We start from the raw sequence: 16,213 nt of genomic DNA, 5'->3' as shown, positions 1-16,213 counted from the left end.
CCATTGCTTTGCAAAAACCTGGTAAAATTTGAGACCATACTTAGAGTTGATGAACTTCTGCATAATCCATCTGATCATGTTCTTTATGTCATTGTGTAAAAAACCCACTTTAGAACTACCTATGTCATAACATGTACCTGCTTCTTGTTTTATTAAGAAATATGGTTGATCCTAATAGTTTCATTGTTCTGAGTTAACTTTTAACGTGATTGACAATCATGCCACCACATAGATACATTTCAGCGCCCTAGACCTAAGTTAATTAATGGAGAAAAAAAAATTGTTATGTAATCCTTGTATTAAGTTGTAAGCATTGGATCTCCGACCGGTTACTAATCCACGAAAAGCGAGTGAAAAGACGGATTTAAACACACGTAATTCATACCAAGTTTAATCAGCACAAGATAAGGAAACATATGCGATTCATCCTCAGAATTGTTAATCTTACTAAAACATATTCAAACCTAGTATACCCTTTTCAGGAAAATTAAATTATAATTCCGGAGCTCATCAGATAACGCCTGCCTCATAACACATACACATTGAAGTCACGTTACTAATCTGCATGATCTGTTACAGCGCAAATACAATTTCTTAGTCTACGCGATCACAGAACGGTTCTTTAAATGCTAAACCGTAGGCACTAGACGTTTTGTCAATACTCAATTTCAATAGTTATAAGATATGGGGAAAACGTAATAAAAAAAAAACTAAACTCGAAGTGATATATATATATATATACATGTATTCGTTCATAGTGTATTAATGTACGTTTTTTGATTGAGTTAAGCCTGCCAATTGATATTTTATCGTGTGTTTTTCTATGTTGTTATGTTATGCTATTGTTTCAGAAAAAGGGAGAAGGTTTGGATCCATTTAAACGTTTAATCCCGCTGCAAATGTTTGCATCTGTCCTAAGTCAGGAATCTGATGTACAGTAGTTGTCGTTTGTTTATGTAATTTATACGTGTTTCTCGTTTCTCGTTTTTTTTTTTTTTATAGATTAGACCGTTTGTTTTCCCGTTTGAATGGTTTTACACTAGTAATTTTGGGGCCCTTTATAGCTTGTTGTTCGGTGTGAGCCAAGGCTCCGTGTTGAAGGCCGTACATTAACTTCTAATGGTTTACTTTTTTTTAAATTGTCATTTGGATGGAGAGTTATCTCATTGGCACTCACACCACATCTTCCTATATCTATGTATATATATGACATATATGTGTTCCTATATATCATGGCATGTACATATATTAGGCAGACTATACATGAATCTAATTTGATGTAAAAATACAAGGACGAAATCATTATTATAATCTGCAAATCTTTGGACAATATTGCATCTAATTAGTTATATTTGTTAAAATGAAATAATAATGAAAAGCGAATAATGGGATCAATCCCTTTGCATGTGCTCTCCACGTGACGATAAAATTCCCAATGGGACAAACGAAAATGACAATCGATTAATTGAATTCCTTTCTAAGATTACTTCTAATAAACATTGGAAGCATAGGGCATGTTATAACCATACTATCCTAACAAAACTTTACCATTTATAAGATAGTACTTTTCATTTTTTTTTCAATTTTACCGCTAACGAAATTTTAACAACTTGCTTGCTGCGTGGAAATTCTGTAAAGGACGAAATCACGTCACAGAATAAAACGTCACTCATGTTAGGTAAAACGAAAACATGTAACACAATCCGAAAGAGACCCCAGCGATAACTGAATTTAAGTCTATTTATTTAAATTCCATTATGACAAGAGATCATGATAGGAATTTGTATACTCATTAGTATTCTCCAACCCGGTATGGAATAAAACAACATTGTTTTATGAATGTATCATTATGACAAGAGATGGAAATTTGTAAACTCATTAGTATTCTCCAACCCGTTATGAAATTTCTCAATCAATTTTTTTATAAGAGTTTTTATAGATAACCTGTAAAGTTAATACGATTTCAACTTTATTGGTATAGTATTCAAAGCCGAAAATTAATCTTTACGAAATTATCTCTCTGTTTTGTGAAGGCATGATGGTTTACTTCGGACATTTCCGCAAGAAATTGCAAATCTTTTAGCCTGAATTGAATATGTTACTCTGTTTTTGTTCTGATTAATTTTTTTTCTTCCGCCTAATTTTTCTCTTGCGCTGTGTTATTGTTTTATAAGATGTCGCTTATACATTTGGAATATGATATCGCACAGTTTATACGCTTTTAAAAAAACACTGCTTAACCGAACATTTTACGTTGTTAAAGTTATCTCCACTGTTTTTCTTGTGGCCACTACTCCTTCCCAACCGTAAAAGATTACGACAAATTTAATTTACCAAATTGCTCGTTATATCTTCAGGTTAAGGTTGGCCTTATGAATCGAAGCTAACCGGGGACTCCATATGAGAGTTATTGCCCCTTATGCATTTGATATAAGTGATTTGCATTTCCAACTGGTAAACCATAAGTGATATAGGCCTAGCGTCTTTTGATTTGAGGTTCTGGGTCCAAAAAATCAGAAAATGAGGTCAAGGTCAAAGGTGAAGGTCATATTCTGAATTTTGACTTTGGCTTATTCTTACTTTTTTTCATAAACCGTATAAGAAATCAAATGCATATTTTTATTAAATTGTCATTTGTGACATGTCTTACTAAATTTTGGTTGAAAGGGTTCGTAGACAATAAATGGGAGTTTTCGCCCATCTCATATTTAGAATTATGCGTATAATGATATAACTCATCAACCATACATACTAAAGACCTAGGGTCTTTTGATTTGAGGTCCTTGGTTTATGACCTTGAAATTGAGGTCAAGGTCATAGGTCAATTTGACGATCTAGATTTTGATCTTTACTTTAAATTCATATTTTTACATATTAAAACCATAGAAACTGACATTTTTTGACATATTTCTCTATTTTCATATCAAAATATATTGTAAATGGTGTTAATTCATAATTCGAATTTTTAGAGATTGCAGCTAGTACACAACGGTCGTGCTTACAATTCAATAATTTGTCTGCCAAAAATTTTTTTTTTAACTAAAATATTTCAAGCTTCCAAACTGAATATCCCTAGGGACATTTTATTCATATTCTTTTCAAAATATCTATGCAAATTTAAGATGGAGGCGGCCATGTAAACCACTAATGAAATACATCATGTCATATAACGTTTATGCAAAATTTCAAAAGAGTTGCGTGCACATTTCAAGATTTTTTTCAAGTTTGATACATAGGACAACACTTAGTGAACGTTTACTGATAATCTGTGTCTTTCGATGCCTATATACATCATATATTTTTATCTTTACGTTTTGTTAAAATGTATTCCTAATTCAATCTTTTCATTTGATTTTATTAATTGCTTGTAAGAATTGTGTATAAGACGTATATACATTTTAAGAAATTACCTTTTTTCCGTTTTTTTTACAAAAGGAATGGTTCTATTGTATCATCAACCGACCAGTATTCCGCATTAGTATGTTGACATGAAATATCATAAATATGTTTATTTTCCGTTAAAATGTTTTACCCGTATTTTGAATTTTGGTTTGCATTGTTCGTCACTATTTTGATTCGAGTGCCACTGTCTTATATTTACTATACTCGCGTCTGACATACAAAATAATAAGCTTTGTTTATTTGATGTTGGTTTATTTTACTGGGTTGACTGTTCTACTTGGGGTAGGCGTTAATTTCAGAGGATGAGACCAGCCAATTCTATTTTGACTGAAAGTATCATTAATATGTCGTTCATTTCAAGTGTGCTGTTCATAAATTGTTGAAATATAACTCTTAGGTTTTCGTTCCCCCAGCGTCAGACGTATTTTGCACAACTTTTTTGCAATTTTTATTTGTAGGTCTATTCAACTACGTATTTGATAAACCTTCCAACTGTTTTTATTTGAATGCCACCAATTGATTTTATTTTATTTTTTTATTTTTAAAACTATTTGTTCGTCTTACTAGTTTCATCTTGTAAATTAATAATAAGGTGGATTACCTTCGAAAAATGTTTTACTATTTTTTTTAAATGTTATGTGTTTTAACATTAAAGAAAATATTTATTTTGTCTTCAATGAGCGGCGATTCAAAGGTGTGTATACATATTTTGCATAGTCATTGGTGGATAAATATACGTACCAGTCAGTCAATACAACAAAAATGAAAACCGATTAAACACCATATTCGCTAACCGAGGGTTACGATCACTCACCTCCTTTCCATCCTTGGCATATTAAGCTAACATTTGTAATAACAATGTTGCACCATCTATCAGTTGATCAAAGTTACGCCCATTCTTAATACATTATACGCACTTGAAATCTCTTCAGTGTGGTGGTGAAAACATGGTAGCGTCTAGAGTCTACAAACTTGGTGAAGCAGGAAACGAAAATATACGTTGACATTCTAAAATTTGTGCAAGAAACATACACAGTCACACATATTAGTTAGGGACTTACGGTCTCTAATCGTTGTTTTGTTGTGGCAATTCCTTGTTCAAATACTTAGAACTACGATAAACCTCTGTATACAAAAAAATAGCTGCAACCACATTTTATAGTTATCGTTGTTTATAAAATTTGGCAAATTTTATAGTTCATAGATCTTATAAAGTGATAATAAAAGTAGAACATATTCTGTTGGTTGAAATAAACTCCAATTACGTTTCAATCCAAAGAAGTTTACAATTACAAAATGAAGATAACTCATAAAATGTTAATAAGCAAAGTGTTTTTGTCGGCAATTTTAATCAATTTTGATATGAAACTAACTGTATTACAGATGTAGATGTTCTGAAGAAAGATTATAAATGTGGTGCATACCAATTTATCAAAGAAGTCAACAATTGGATATTCAAAACTCGAAATTGTTCTGAAAGGATTGGCTTTATTTGCGATGGAGGTAAAACTTCAATGTATATTGTCATATAGTTGTTTATATGCACCTGATTTCACTCCCGGTTTTTAGTGGAGTTCGTGTTGTTTATTATTTATTATTTATTACTGTTGATGCAAATGTCCCTTGGTTTTGTATGTCTTTGTTTACTCCTTGGTTTTGATTGTTATTGTCTTATAAACCTATATATAGATATGGTATGGACATACATACATGTATAAGAAATAACAAAAAGTAACAAAAGCTTTCCTAAATCAATTAGAATTAAAATAAACGCCATCTAGCCATGTTCATAATAAGCTGTGGAAGAACGCAAATACAAAAACATCATATTAAAGGACTTCAGGAGATACGGTTCTACGGCTACATTGTAGTTTATAATATATATCATGAAAATAGCATAGGTTCCTTTTTATAAAAGTTTACGTATACAAGCAATTTACTGTAATAACCGATGTCATGCAGCGGTGTTTATAATGTTTTCCTGAAGGTTTGATGCTAACGTGCAAATAAGCTTTTTTGTTAAAAAAAATCGCAAATGCTTTAATTTTGGTTGAATTTCTTTTCTGTTGTGGGACATTTAACTTGAAATATGACCATGTTTATTTGGTTGCCATGAACTTGCAATGTAATCAGAATACAAACGTCATTCGTCAGATTTTAGTCAAGAGCACATTAAAATAATTAAGCAGTCTATGAAAATACAATATATTTACTTTTGAAAACATCCTATTTATTAAAGTACATTCGTCAAATATAAGCTTAAAACTTGTGTTTTGATTTATTTATGTCCGAGTTATAAATATTTGACCACCATATTAAGTATTATGCATTACAGTGATTATTAACCTATAGCTGTACAATGAAACCTTTGGGAATGCAACAAGAGTATAAATCTCAATAACCGAAAATTATACCATAGCTCTTTTTGTCGTGGCTTCTTCAATTGTTTGACACAGGAAAAAAAGAGTCAGTGCGGGGCCACTGAGCTCAACTGTCCGCTTTGCACTAGCCGATACAAAATAATGCATAGGGTGGGAATCGAACCCACGCACACCAACTCCGTTGTCCTATATATTTAAATAGTAGTAAATGAAAACTCGCTCTCAGAACGAACAAAAATACAACTAAAAAAAACCTCTTAAATATGTTAAGATTATATTCATATATTCTTATTTTACTGGAAAATATCCGTTGATTTTCAGTTATTGAAATGTATACTTTGGTTGTATCCTCAGAGGCTTGCTAGACCCCCTTTCAAAATCATGGAGCCGTACCAGATTTGTTTTCTAGACTGACAAACGAAGTTGTTCAAGTAATAACAATTAATTTTGGGCCGTTTAAATTAGAAAGCGTCTGATATCTCTAAAGGTGGGTGCAATTTTTTTCTACAAATTAAATATAGCTGACATGTGAATTTAACCGTGATCATTTTGAAACCCCCTTTTAGTAATGTAAAAGCTTCTTTTACAAATCAAAACGTGGAATGATTCATCCGAAATATCAGATCGATACTTTTGAAATGTACGTCCTAAGAATTATAAATTAATATTAAAAATAAAACATTTCGAATGTTTAGATAAAATTTCCAAAATATCATCTTAATCTGGAATATATGAAAGCATCCGAATAACAGAAAATCTGTGACTTATCTTGCCTCCAAATCCAGAAAATCTAATTCCGTCAACAGTTTTTTTCGTTTGCAACGTTATCCGTCACCAATGTATAGGTGCATCAATAGCTGCTGAAAAATCAAGTCTAACTGATGTTCCCGCTGTTTCAGGAGCCCGTGCTTATTTTTAAAAAGTAGGCGGAGTTTTGTGTATGAGGCCCAAAAATGGTTATTAAACTGATTCTTTTATTTAAAATAAACAAAGAATTTATACAAATCCTTGAATAAACAAAACAAAATATTTGACATATACAATTTTAACAGCAAAAGATGCGATAGGTTAAAACAAATATATATTTTTTGGATAATTTTGAGGTGTTTCGTAAATTATACCATAGCTTTCTGTTTAAACCCCTCCGCAACCCCGTTTAGTCAGATTATTGTGAGGCTTTCAACAAAAGCTATGGTATAATTTACAAAACAATGCAAAACAACCCAAAAGATATGAAATATCTATAACGTTTTAGTTTGTTATATTTATAATTGTCAGACAAACCTTATGTTGCCCAAGTTAGAAGTTCGTGGCTAGCAGCAGAGCATACTTGTTCAAAAAGAGATCAACACTTGTTACAGCCATCTACAAAGACACTTGGTAATAACATCGAAGACGGGACAATTTACTGGGTATCTTCTTTTCGGCAAAAAAAGATTTCCTGGGGAGAAGGTAATTGTTATCAATGATATGAAAATATGTATAACTAATGACGTAACTAACATTACTACAGAACAAAGTTACTGAATCTACTTTGTCGTTGAATGCAAAACATTTTCCCCTACCTCCTCATCGATTCAATTTATAAACTTACAAACCCTCCATGCAAGTACTGGGGAAATCCCCTTCCTTGATATAGCATTAAGCCTTTTAGCTCGTCAAATATGATTCAGTATAATCTTTTCTTTTCTAGGTCATGAATTCTATCAAAATAAGACACCCTTTGTCTATTAAGGAAATCATTTATCGGTTTCCACCACAAATCTACGAAAAGAGCCGATTTAGAGATATTCATATATTTACTGAAAACAAATGTCGACGATATATTGCCAAGTTTCAAGATTGCTTGAAACTGACGACGGCAGCCATCCAGCACAACCGTGGACGATAGATGGCCGTAATACCGAGTTCCAGAGAGCATCACCGAAGGATATACGATTGAGAGATCCGTGCTCATTTAGCAACGTAGTCATATAATTGGGCTTGCGCTCGAAGTGGTAGGCAAAAGTCAATGAACGGGTAAAATAAACTCCTAGATAATTGTATTCTTGGTTTCATTAAGGAGCATATAACCTAATTGCCATTTCTTATCTTTATCTAAACGCTTACCTATTGGTATTTTGGTTAAATTTTAGATTCCACATTGAAGCATAAGAAGCTGTTATGCTGTATGTATAGGAGGTATAAGCTTGACAACTCATTCTTGTCTGTCACAACAGTTTTTGTGAAACTGTTTTCAATAGTTATCATAACCCGAAAAATGTCAGTCGTTATATTTAGCCGATTTCCAACTAATCTCCGATTGCTACATTTGAGGGCGCAGAATTATTCGAGTTATATTTATCACTGGAAATCGAATTGTTCGAGTACGTAAATTTTTTTTTAAGACAGTAATACACTTTTTTTTATATACTTCATGATGTATGTTTTATATGTGTTTTATATCATTTAAATATATGAACAATGAATTATAGACTCCTTTTAGAGTAGCTCTTGTTTTATATGGGAAGTTATAAAGATATTTTATTATCATTTAAACTCTTCGTATATGTTGCCACTCGACAATAAATGAATTTGGTGTATTTACTCTCTTCTGATTGGTTAAAAGTATTACTTTTATTTTCATCATTGTCCGTTGTTAATGCCGACACGCCCACTCTGACGTTGTGAATTCATACGCTAACATGGGTGTGCTCTGTTATTCGCAATATAAATAATATAAAAAGTTCTTTGAGCCTTATTTTTGAAAGAAATGTATTTATAATGAATGGCACTAATTTATTTTGAATTTATTGAACTATAATACGCGAAGCGGATTATGTAAAATGTGAAGAGCTAAAAATTAATTTTATGGTTCAATACATTTAAAATGAATTATTGCCATTCATTAAATAAACAAGCAAGAAATAATTAATCAGTCAATATGTTGCATAAAGTATTTTACAAAACAAATCTAAAGTTTTGAAGTTAAATACATTGTTAACCAATGTTTTGTATTTTTGTAACTTGCAATCAGATTAAAAGTAATTTATTTTTCAGCATTTTAAGATATTTTATGTTAAACCTAGAACATGTTGGAAAGACTCATTATAAACATTGTTTTGATCCATTGTTTCAAATTTCATTTTAGATTTTTCAAACACAGTTTGTGTAGCTGCAAAAATTCTAACAAATGGAAATTATCGTCTAGAGTCACATTTCTGCAATGAAAGTCTGGAAGCCTTATGTCACAAACCTGACCGTACTACTTATGGTTCATCAAAAAGTGGTATTGTTATTATTCTAAGACATTACTTTTTATTTTAGTGCGTTTATAAATGTCAATTATTGGTACTCCCTCGGACTAACATTGACTTCTTAACAATGCTTTTCTTAAATGTACACCTAGTTTCCATTTTTTTTCATTTTTATTAAATGATTTACGATAGCATTTTTCAAAATCTTTTCAGATAAAGTTCAAAAGCTTTATTCTTATTCGAAGTAATAGCGTTTCAGTCAGTTCTTTATCATTAAACAATTGCACACGATAATGTGAGTATCAACCTTGATCCATGTTTCCCATAGCACAAGTTTCAATACACATTTCCTAAAAAGTCATCATTTCCGAACCATGATAACATTTTCATTTAATCCTACACCGTCACGTGCACGTAAGGAGCAATATGTTTTCGGTTTGTTTCTCCTTTTTATTCTGTTTTTTTTTTCTTTATATAAATAACATTAAAGGGGCACTAGCTACGAGATATATATAAAGCAAAAGTATGATTTTTTTGGTTCAATCATTAATGAAATAGAAAAAATGAAATAATAATTTGCTTTTATCAGCTAAAATGGTTCAATTTTGTCAAAAAAAAGCTAATAAACATTAATAACGAATTATTCACTTGCAAGTGAATAAGTCGACCTCATTGAATCCATATTCATGTGAACTCCAATTTAGCCCCGTAGATAGTGATAGAATAAGGCATGCATTGTCCGTGTACGGGTATTTAAAGGAAAATAATGTCAACATTGAAAGTGAAACAAAGTTAAATAATTTGATTTACTGATTCGATCCATACAAAATCATTCTTATAAAGGTAAACAAGACGATAAACATAAATTTTTAATCTATAATACAAAATTTAACAGACCTATAAAAATCCAATTGCACGAGTTACTTAATCTTTTTATATCTGTGTTTATGTTTACATCGCTTATATGGTCATAGAAGGTAGACTCGATAATTATTTAGATGATGTCTTGGCTAAATTTCACACGAAACGAAGCAACATCTTATTGAGACCATCTCCTGTAAATTGTTCATTTGATATTTTTGATAATTTGGAAAAATGTTTTACATTGTTATAAAGAAAACATGAGAATTTGAGTCAAATCGATGAACATGAATTTGGCAGCTAGTTCCCCTTTAACAGGTAAAAGTAATTGTCCTCATATCTGCTAAACGGTCAAATACGAGCATTAAAATTTTAACTGGACTAGTCATCATTTTTTAATGAATCGTTGACATATTCTAATTTCGGGGTATACAGTTTTTTTCAACTTAAGACTAATATTTTCAAATCAGCTGTAATTACGGTTGCCATACTTAGAAGGCATGTTACGAATGAGTCCAACAATAGGAATAGGCGTGTTATACACTTAAGAAGATAATTTAATTTAGATTTACCACATAACAAGTATCAGTTGGATAGACAACAACGGAATCGAAAAATAACGGAAGTTAGAGACTGGTTGACATTAAAGTACATATAGACAAGTGCCTGTGAAAGTAATGTCCGTTTGGTTGTACAAAATGTATGAATAAGTAGCCAGGGCTGTTTGAAATACAATACCCGTGTATGGGTTATGTTCAACTATTTGCACGTTCAAGAACCATAACAACAACTGTACATGTATGAGGGATATTAACATACTTTCATTTTCCAGTGGCAGTCCAAATTTCCGGTTCTTCATGCCAGTAGTTAGTTTAAACATATTTTATTGTTCCAAAAAGAGACGAATGGATTAGACACAAGTTTTTCAACTTAGTAACGTCTTCTTCAAAACGTCTTCATGCCAGTTTACCTACCCTGCAAAACTTGCCTTTTTTATTTATTGTTATTTTGTTCTCATCCTTAATAAGCATCCAATAATTGACACTGGATGTTAGGCACACAATATTCATCCAAACAATCGTTCCAAATAAAGGACTTTTCATGGAATTTCCGTCTCGTACTAAGAAAATTTGATGAATATCATACATGTTTTTGTACGATAAGGCGGTCAGCGAAAGCATTTTAATCGTTTCAAAACACAAAGGGGTAGGGGCATTAAGGCAAGGTTTTGGTCCAAGAAAATAAAATGTTTGAACACAAATTGACACATAATGTTTAGAAATGCATATGGTCAAGAAATATAAATGAAAAACATTTAAGTTTATATCTGGTGTCGTCACATTTACGTCATAATATGTACTGTTTTCACAAAACGATGAAAAATACAGAATTTATGCAGTTGTCTATCTTTGTGTCTATTGTGAGAACATGGTTCGCAGCCAAGAAACAACTAAATAATTTAACAGAAGCTTTATTGTAACTATTGACATAATCTCACCAAATATAAAGTTGTTTCTTGGGTGCGCACATACTTTTTCAATCTAAAATAGACTGAAAGCTTGATGAAAAACAAGGACATTCATAAAATTTTACAATATATGCAAATTAAGTCATGATTTGTTCCCATGGTAACTTGTTCAATGTCAAATTTGTTTTGTTTTTCTTGGTATCTTGTACCTTAGTCAAGTTTTCAGTAATTTAAGAATATGTATGATTACTTTTAAATTTTAAGTAATTTTTTGCCCAAATTAGTTAAAAGTGAACCCCACTCGTTGATGATCTTGTTTTACTTAATACATTATTTTGCTTCTAAAGAAAAGCCTTATGTTTGATAATTTATGAGCTGCCAAAGGGGATATTGGTTTAATTTAGGTATTTCTTTTTATAAGTATTTGTTATTCCCATCGGGTTTTGTCTAATGTCTTAACGTTTGTAGTTTTTTCTGTTGTATTCGTGTGTTATGGTAAGGTTGATTAATCATCCAGTTCATTTATTAGATTTTAGTTTGGATCAACAAAATTTATACGAAATATTTGGTTTACAGTTTGATTCAGAAGAAACAACAGCTAATTAATACAATTAATTATCTAATTACTACTACAATTTGATAGAAATTAGTATTGTAATTTTCCTTGTTATTAATAAATGTTAATCAGTCTTACAAATCTTATCTTGTATCTTGGCTGTGTATTTTTTATGTAATGTATCCGTTTTTATTCTATAGTAAGTCACCACTTCGGTTTTATCAGGTATATCTATTATATAATCATTTTATAAAATTTAAAGTATGAATTATTCTTAATAATAAGGATATTCTTATCCCAGGCAGATTACCCTAGCAGTATTGGTCACAACTTTTTTGAACTTTGGTCCCCAGTGCTCTTCAACTTTGCAATCGTTTTTGCTTTCGAACTTATTTTCATCTGAACGTCACTGGGTAGTATTGTGTGGGCGTATTACGGGCATACGATACAGTTACAGGGGAGGTAGTGATGTTGCTAACGAAAATTGTTATTTTCGCGACGTCAAACTGTGACTATCGGGAAAAGATGCAGTTTTCGACGGATTTTTATCACTTAAACCGATTTAACTTGAAAACGAGTTCATGGACCCCTCCTTTTTAAAATTACATTTGATTTAATTACATAAGAAGATTATGTGTACCCATTTTCATGAAAGCGTAAATAGTGCATTTTTTAAAATTTGATAAATGTACAGCAAAAAATGACGGTTTTTTTTCTACATTCATGAACATTTGATAAATATGATAAAATGCATAAAGTCAAAGGCCATTTATATGAAACAGAAATTACAAATAATTTAACAAAAACAGCTTGTGTTTATTTTTTAAAACAAAACGTTATGTTTTTCTGTCGAAAGAAAAAACATACGTCCACAAATCCTAATTTTGAGTAAATATCTGAAATTTCGACCAACTATTACTTACCACATGAAGGTATATTTTTTATTACATATTTCAATTAATCAGATATAAAATAGCCCATATGTAAATTTTATAAAAATTGAAATACGGGATCGAAATTGTATGTTTCTCTCTCCTATATGTTCTCTCATTCATTTTTATTGTCGTCCTGTCATGTTATGTTGTCATTTTAATTTTATATTTTAACATTGCTATAAAAGCGAGAGGTTTGGTATGCCACAAAACCAGTGTTTTTCTCTCAATCTATTGATGAATTTCGAACAGCGGTATACTACTGTTGCCTTTATTTAAGTAAATGATTTCGAAGCTTTATGCACTAACAATCACATTTGACTCAGATTTTCCTCCGGTTTGACTTTCAGTTATTGATTCCAGATACGTGCTAAATAATAAAAAATGATCATAAAATAATGGTGCTTATGAAATACGTTGAATGTAATTGCATTATAACATTCGTTGTGAGAATTTGTGGGAGACAGTCCATACTTCCATGGTTCTTATACGGTGAAACTTTTCGTTTAATCACAAAGGATCGACAGTCTTTGAAACAAGTTAATTATAAAAATAATAAAAACATTAAAAAAAAATGTGTTTGCACCGAATCGCTTCAAGCATTTAAGAGTAGTCTTGAAGAGACTTTGATCCGAAATGGAGGATTAAAAATTCTATATTTATTTTATCTCTTCAAATATTTAAAGCTGTGCAAGCAAGTCAAATGTTTGATTGGCTTGCTTGCTTGCTTTGTTTGTAAAAATATTTGCTCAAACGTTGTATTAAAGATTGATATTTGCAATCAATAGATAGAAGGGGTTTAAACTTGTATACATTGCGTAAATTCCAATAACATTTATAAGTAATAAAAAAGACATACAATTAAGCTGAATTCCCTCCTATCAATTGATAGTATTTGTCAATCTTAATTACAATGCTTGAGCAAACATTTTTATAAACAAAGCAAGCAAGTCAACCAAACTTTTAATTTGCTAGCATTAGGAAAACACCTTTGATTCAATTACAGATATTATGACAGCTTCTTTAGGAACTGCTCTAGGTGGTGTCTTGGTTTGCATTACTGTTGTTGCAGTCGCCATAAAGAATAGACGGTAAGACGATATAATAACATTAATCCGCACTAAATCCACACTATTGCGGTTGATCTATTGCAAACTAATTGAATTGATAAACATGCATCCAGACACGCGCATCTGACGTATCGAATATTATGCATTTTACTGTGGTTCACTGTCAAACGCGAAGAAACACTGCACTGAATATCGTGTTATTATAATTTACACATACATGAACTTTAGATGTACAATAATGGTTTTAAAATTTGGTTAAAGCTTTAACAAATTAGAGAGGTAATAAGGGTCAAATATTATTTTAAAATTAGATGGATAAAGATATATTTTTGTTGCGATTTTACTCAGATCATATTCTATCTCATACACATTAACCACCAAAATATCAGTAGAAGGAAATTGTAGTTAATGAATGTTAAAGTGATGATGATGGTTGTTTTCACGACCTTGACTGGCTATACGGCCCTCGCTCGGTCGGTTTAAGTCTACAATTTAGATCGAAAAGAAAACCTAACATCCGGAGAGAAACAGAAAAAAAGACGGTCACACCTACATTTTTTAATGATTTCATACTTATACAAAAATCGACTTAAAGGTACCTATATGATGACATTATAGGCAACATACAATTGATTAGCTATTAACATGTAATACTTATTTTTATTTACAAAGCTAACTTTTTGAATGTATGGAAACAGTTCCTAACATATTTTTAAACTTCTTTGTTAACCCTTATGAGTTGCGTTCTGGGCATTTCTATATAATTGTATTCTTTCCAGAAATATTAACAGCATAACATTTAAAATCAGTTGTTATCTCAAATTAAGTTCAAACACCATAGTAGTGATTCTGTCATTTTTTCATAGAGTAAATTTTACCTCTCTGAAAGAATATTAAAAAAAACTGTTGTGCACTTTAAAAACATTTCGTTCTGCACTAATTTTGCTATTCCTACAACTGAACATCAAAATAAAGAATGACGAGTATTACCTTTTTGTTCCGGATGGAGCTTTTATTAATTCTCTGTCTTTCAGGTACTGATGAGATGTGTACGTAAAATAACTCCGGCATATTCTTACCGTAGAACACTATGTTTGTTAAAATATTATTGACTGCCTAGCATGAGAGAGTGTAACTAAATTCTTTTGTTCCAACACAGCATGATTCTCAAACTAACTGTGCAATCTTCAAGAAAAGATTAACGACAGAAAGTAGAAATGTATATCAATCTACCTTACATTGAATAAGGAGAAGCTGATATTATAATATCAATTTGTAAGTCAGTTGAAATGGTGAGCCAACCAACAATCTCTCGCACTCGAACTAAATTACAATAGAAATTCAATCGCAAATGTTTGTTCCATTCGAATAGAGCTCTTATTCTGGATAAAATTAATAACAGCTGCTTTTTGGTTTGATAATTAAATAATTCTATTTATATATTGGTGACTGGTGAAAATTTCATCATAGTTTATAGTTAATAGTCTTTTTTATACATAATAATGACATAAAAATGAGAATGGAAATTGGGAATGTGTCAATGAGACAACAACCCGACCAAAGAGAAGAAAACAACCGAATGCCACTAATGGGTCTTCACCACAGCGATAAAATATCGCACCTGTAGGCGGGCTTCAGCTGGCCCTAAAAAAAATGTGTACTAGTTTAGTGAAAATGGTCGTCATACTAAACTCTAAAAATATATCTAAATAAACTAAACTTAAAAATCATACTAGACTAACAAATGCCACAGGCTCCTGACAGGCGCAAATATATGGGTGCGGTTAAACATGTTTTGTGAAATATCAACCCTTCCCCTATACCTCTAGCCAATGTAGAAAATACAAAAACACAATAATACGCACAGTAAAACTCAGTTCGAGTCCCTGATGTCAGAATAGGTATTTTTGCAAAATAAACTAAGCAAAATGACAATGATGACCTCAATGATACATAGATTACCAAAGGACTACTAGCAGTAGCTGGCATGCTAGCTTCAGACCTTAATTAAATTGATTGAAAGATTATGTCTTCATCACGTGCAAATCAAGCACAATCCTTCCTGATAGGAGTTAAGTGTTATCTTATCATAAAATATATGAGAAGAACATAACTCGTACCACGACAACAACTGGTTTTAGAATTAATGTTTTTTTTCTGATGCAAAGAACCCATGAGTGAATCAATATCAATACCAAAATATACCATCTTTAATTATCTGACAACAGTATCGTAACTATATTCCCTTTGAATAAGTCTGTTTAAAGATTTGGTTAGCTTTTAAGGTGAATGCCGACAGTTTTGTGC

At 31.3% G+C, this 16,213-nt stretch overlaps 2 protein-coding genes across 2 annotated transcripts in view; both read left to right on the top strand.

The window, feature by feature from the left end:
• The window catches only part of LOC139488064 (uncharacterized), a 222,688-nt gene that overhangs the window by 202,552 nt on the left and 3,923 nt on the right, over nucleotides 1-16,213 (top strand). The window contains exons 6-8 of the mRNA XM_071273404.1: nucleotides 7,062-7,235; nucleotides 8,914-9,051; nucleotides 13,843-13,927. Coding sequence (XP_071129505.1) covers nucleotides 7,062-7,235; nucleotides 8,914-9,051; nucleotides 13,843-13,927 — 397 coding nt within the window. The remainder of the gene's footprint in view (nucleotides 1-7,061; nucleotides 7,236-8,913; nucleotides 9,052-13,842; nucleotides 13,928-16,213) is intronic.
• Nucleotides 8,914-16,213, top strand: part of LOC139488063 (acidic mammalian chitinase-like) — a 32,442-nt gene continuing 25,142 nt past the window's right edge. Inside the window, exon 1 of the mRNA XM_071273402.1 lies at nucleotides 8,914-9,088. The gene's annotated coding sequence lies outside the window, so the exon portion shown is untranslated. The remainder of the gene's footprint in view (nucleotides 9,089-16,213) is intronic.

The sequence above is a fragment of the Mytilus edulis genome, chromosome 9, assembly GCF_963676685.1.
Source record: "Mytilus edulis chromosome 9, xbMytEdul2.2, whole genome shotgun sequence".
Taxonomy (NCBI): Eukaryota; Metazoa; Mollusca; class Bivalvia; order Mytilida; family Mytilidae; genus Mytilus; species Mytilus edulis.
This window is presented reverse-complemented; position numbering and strand designations above follow the sequence as displayed.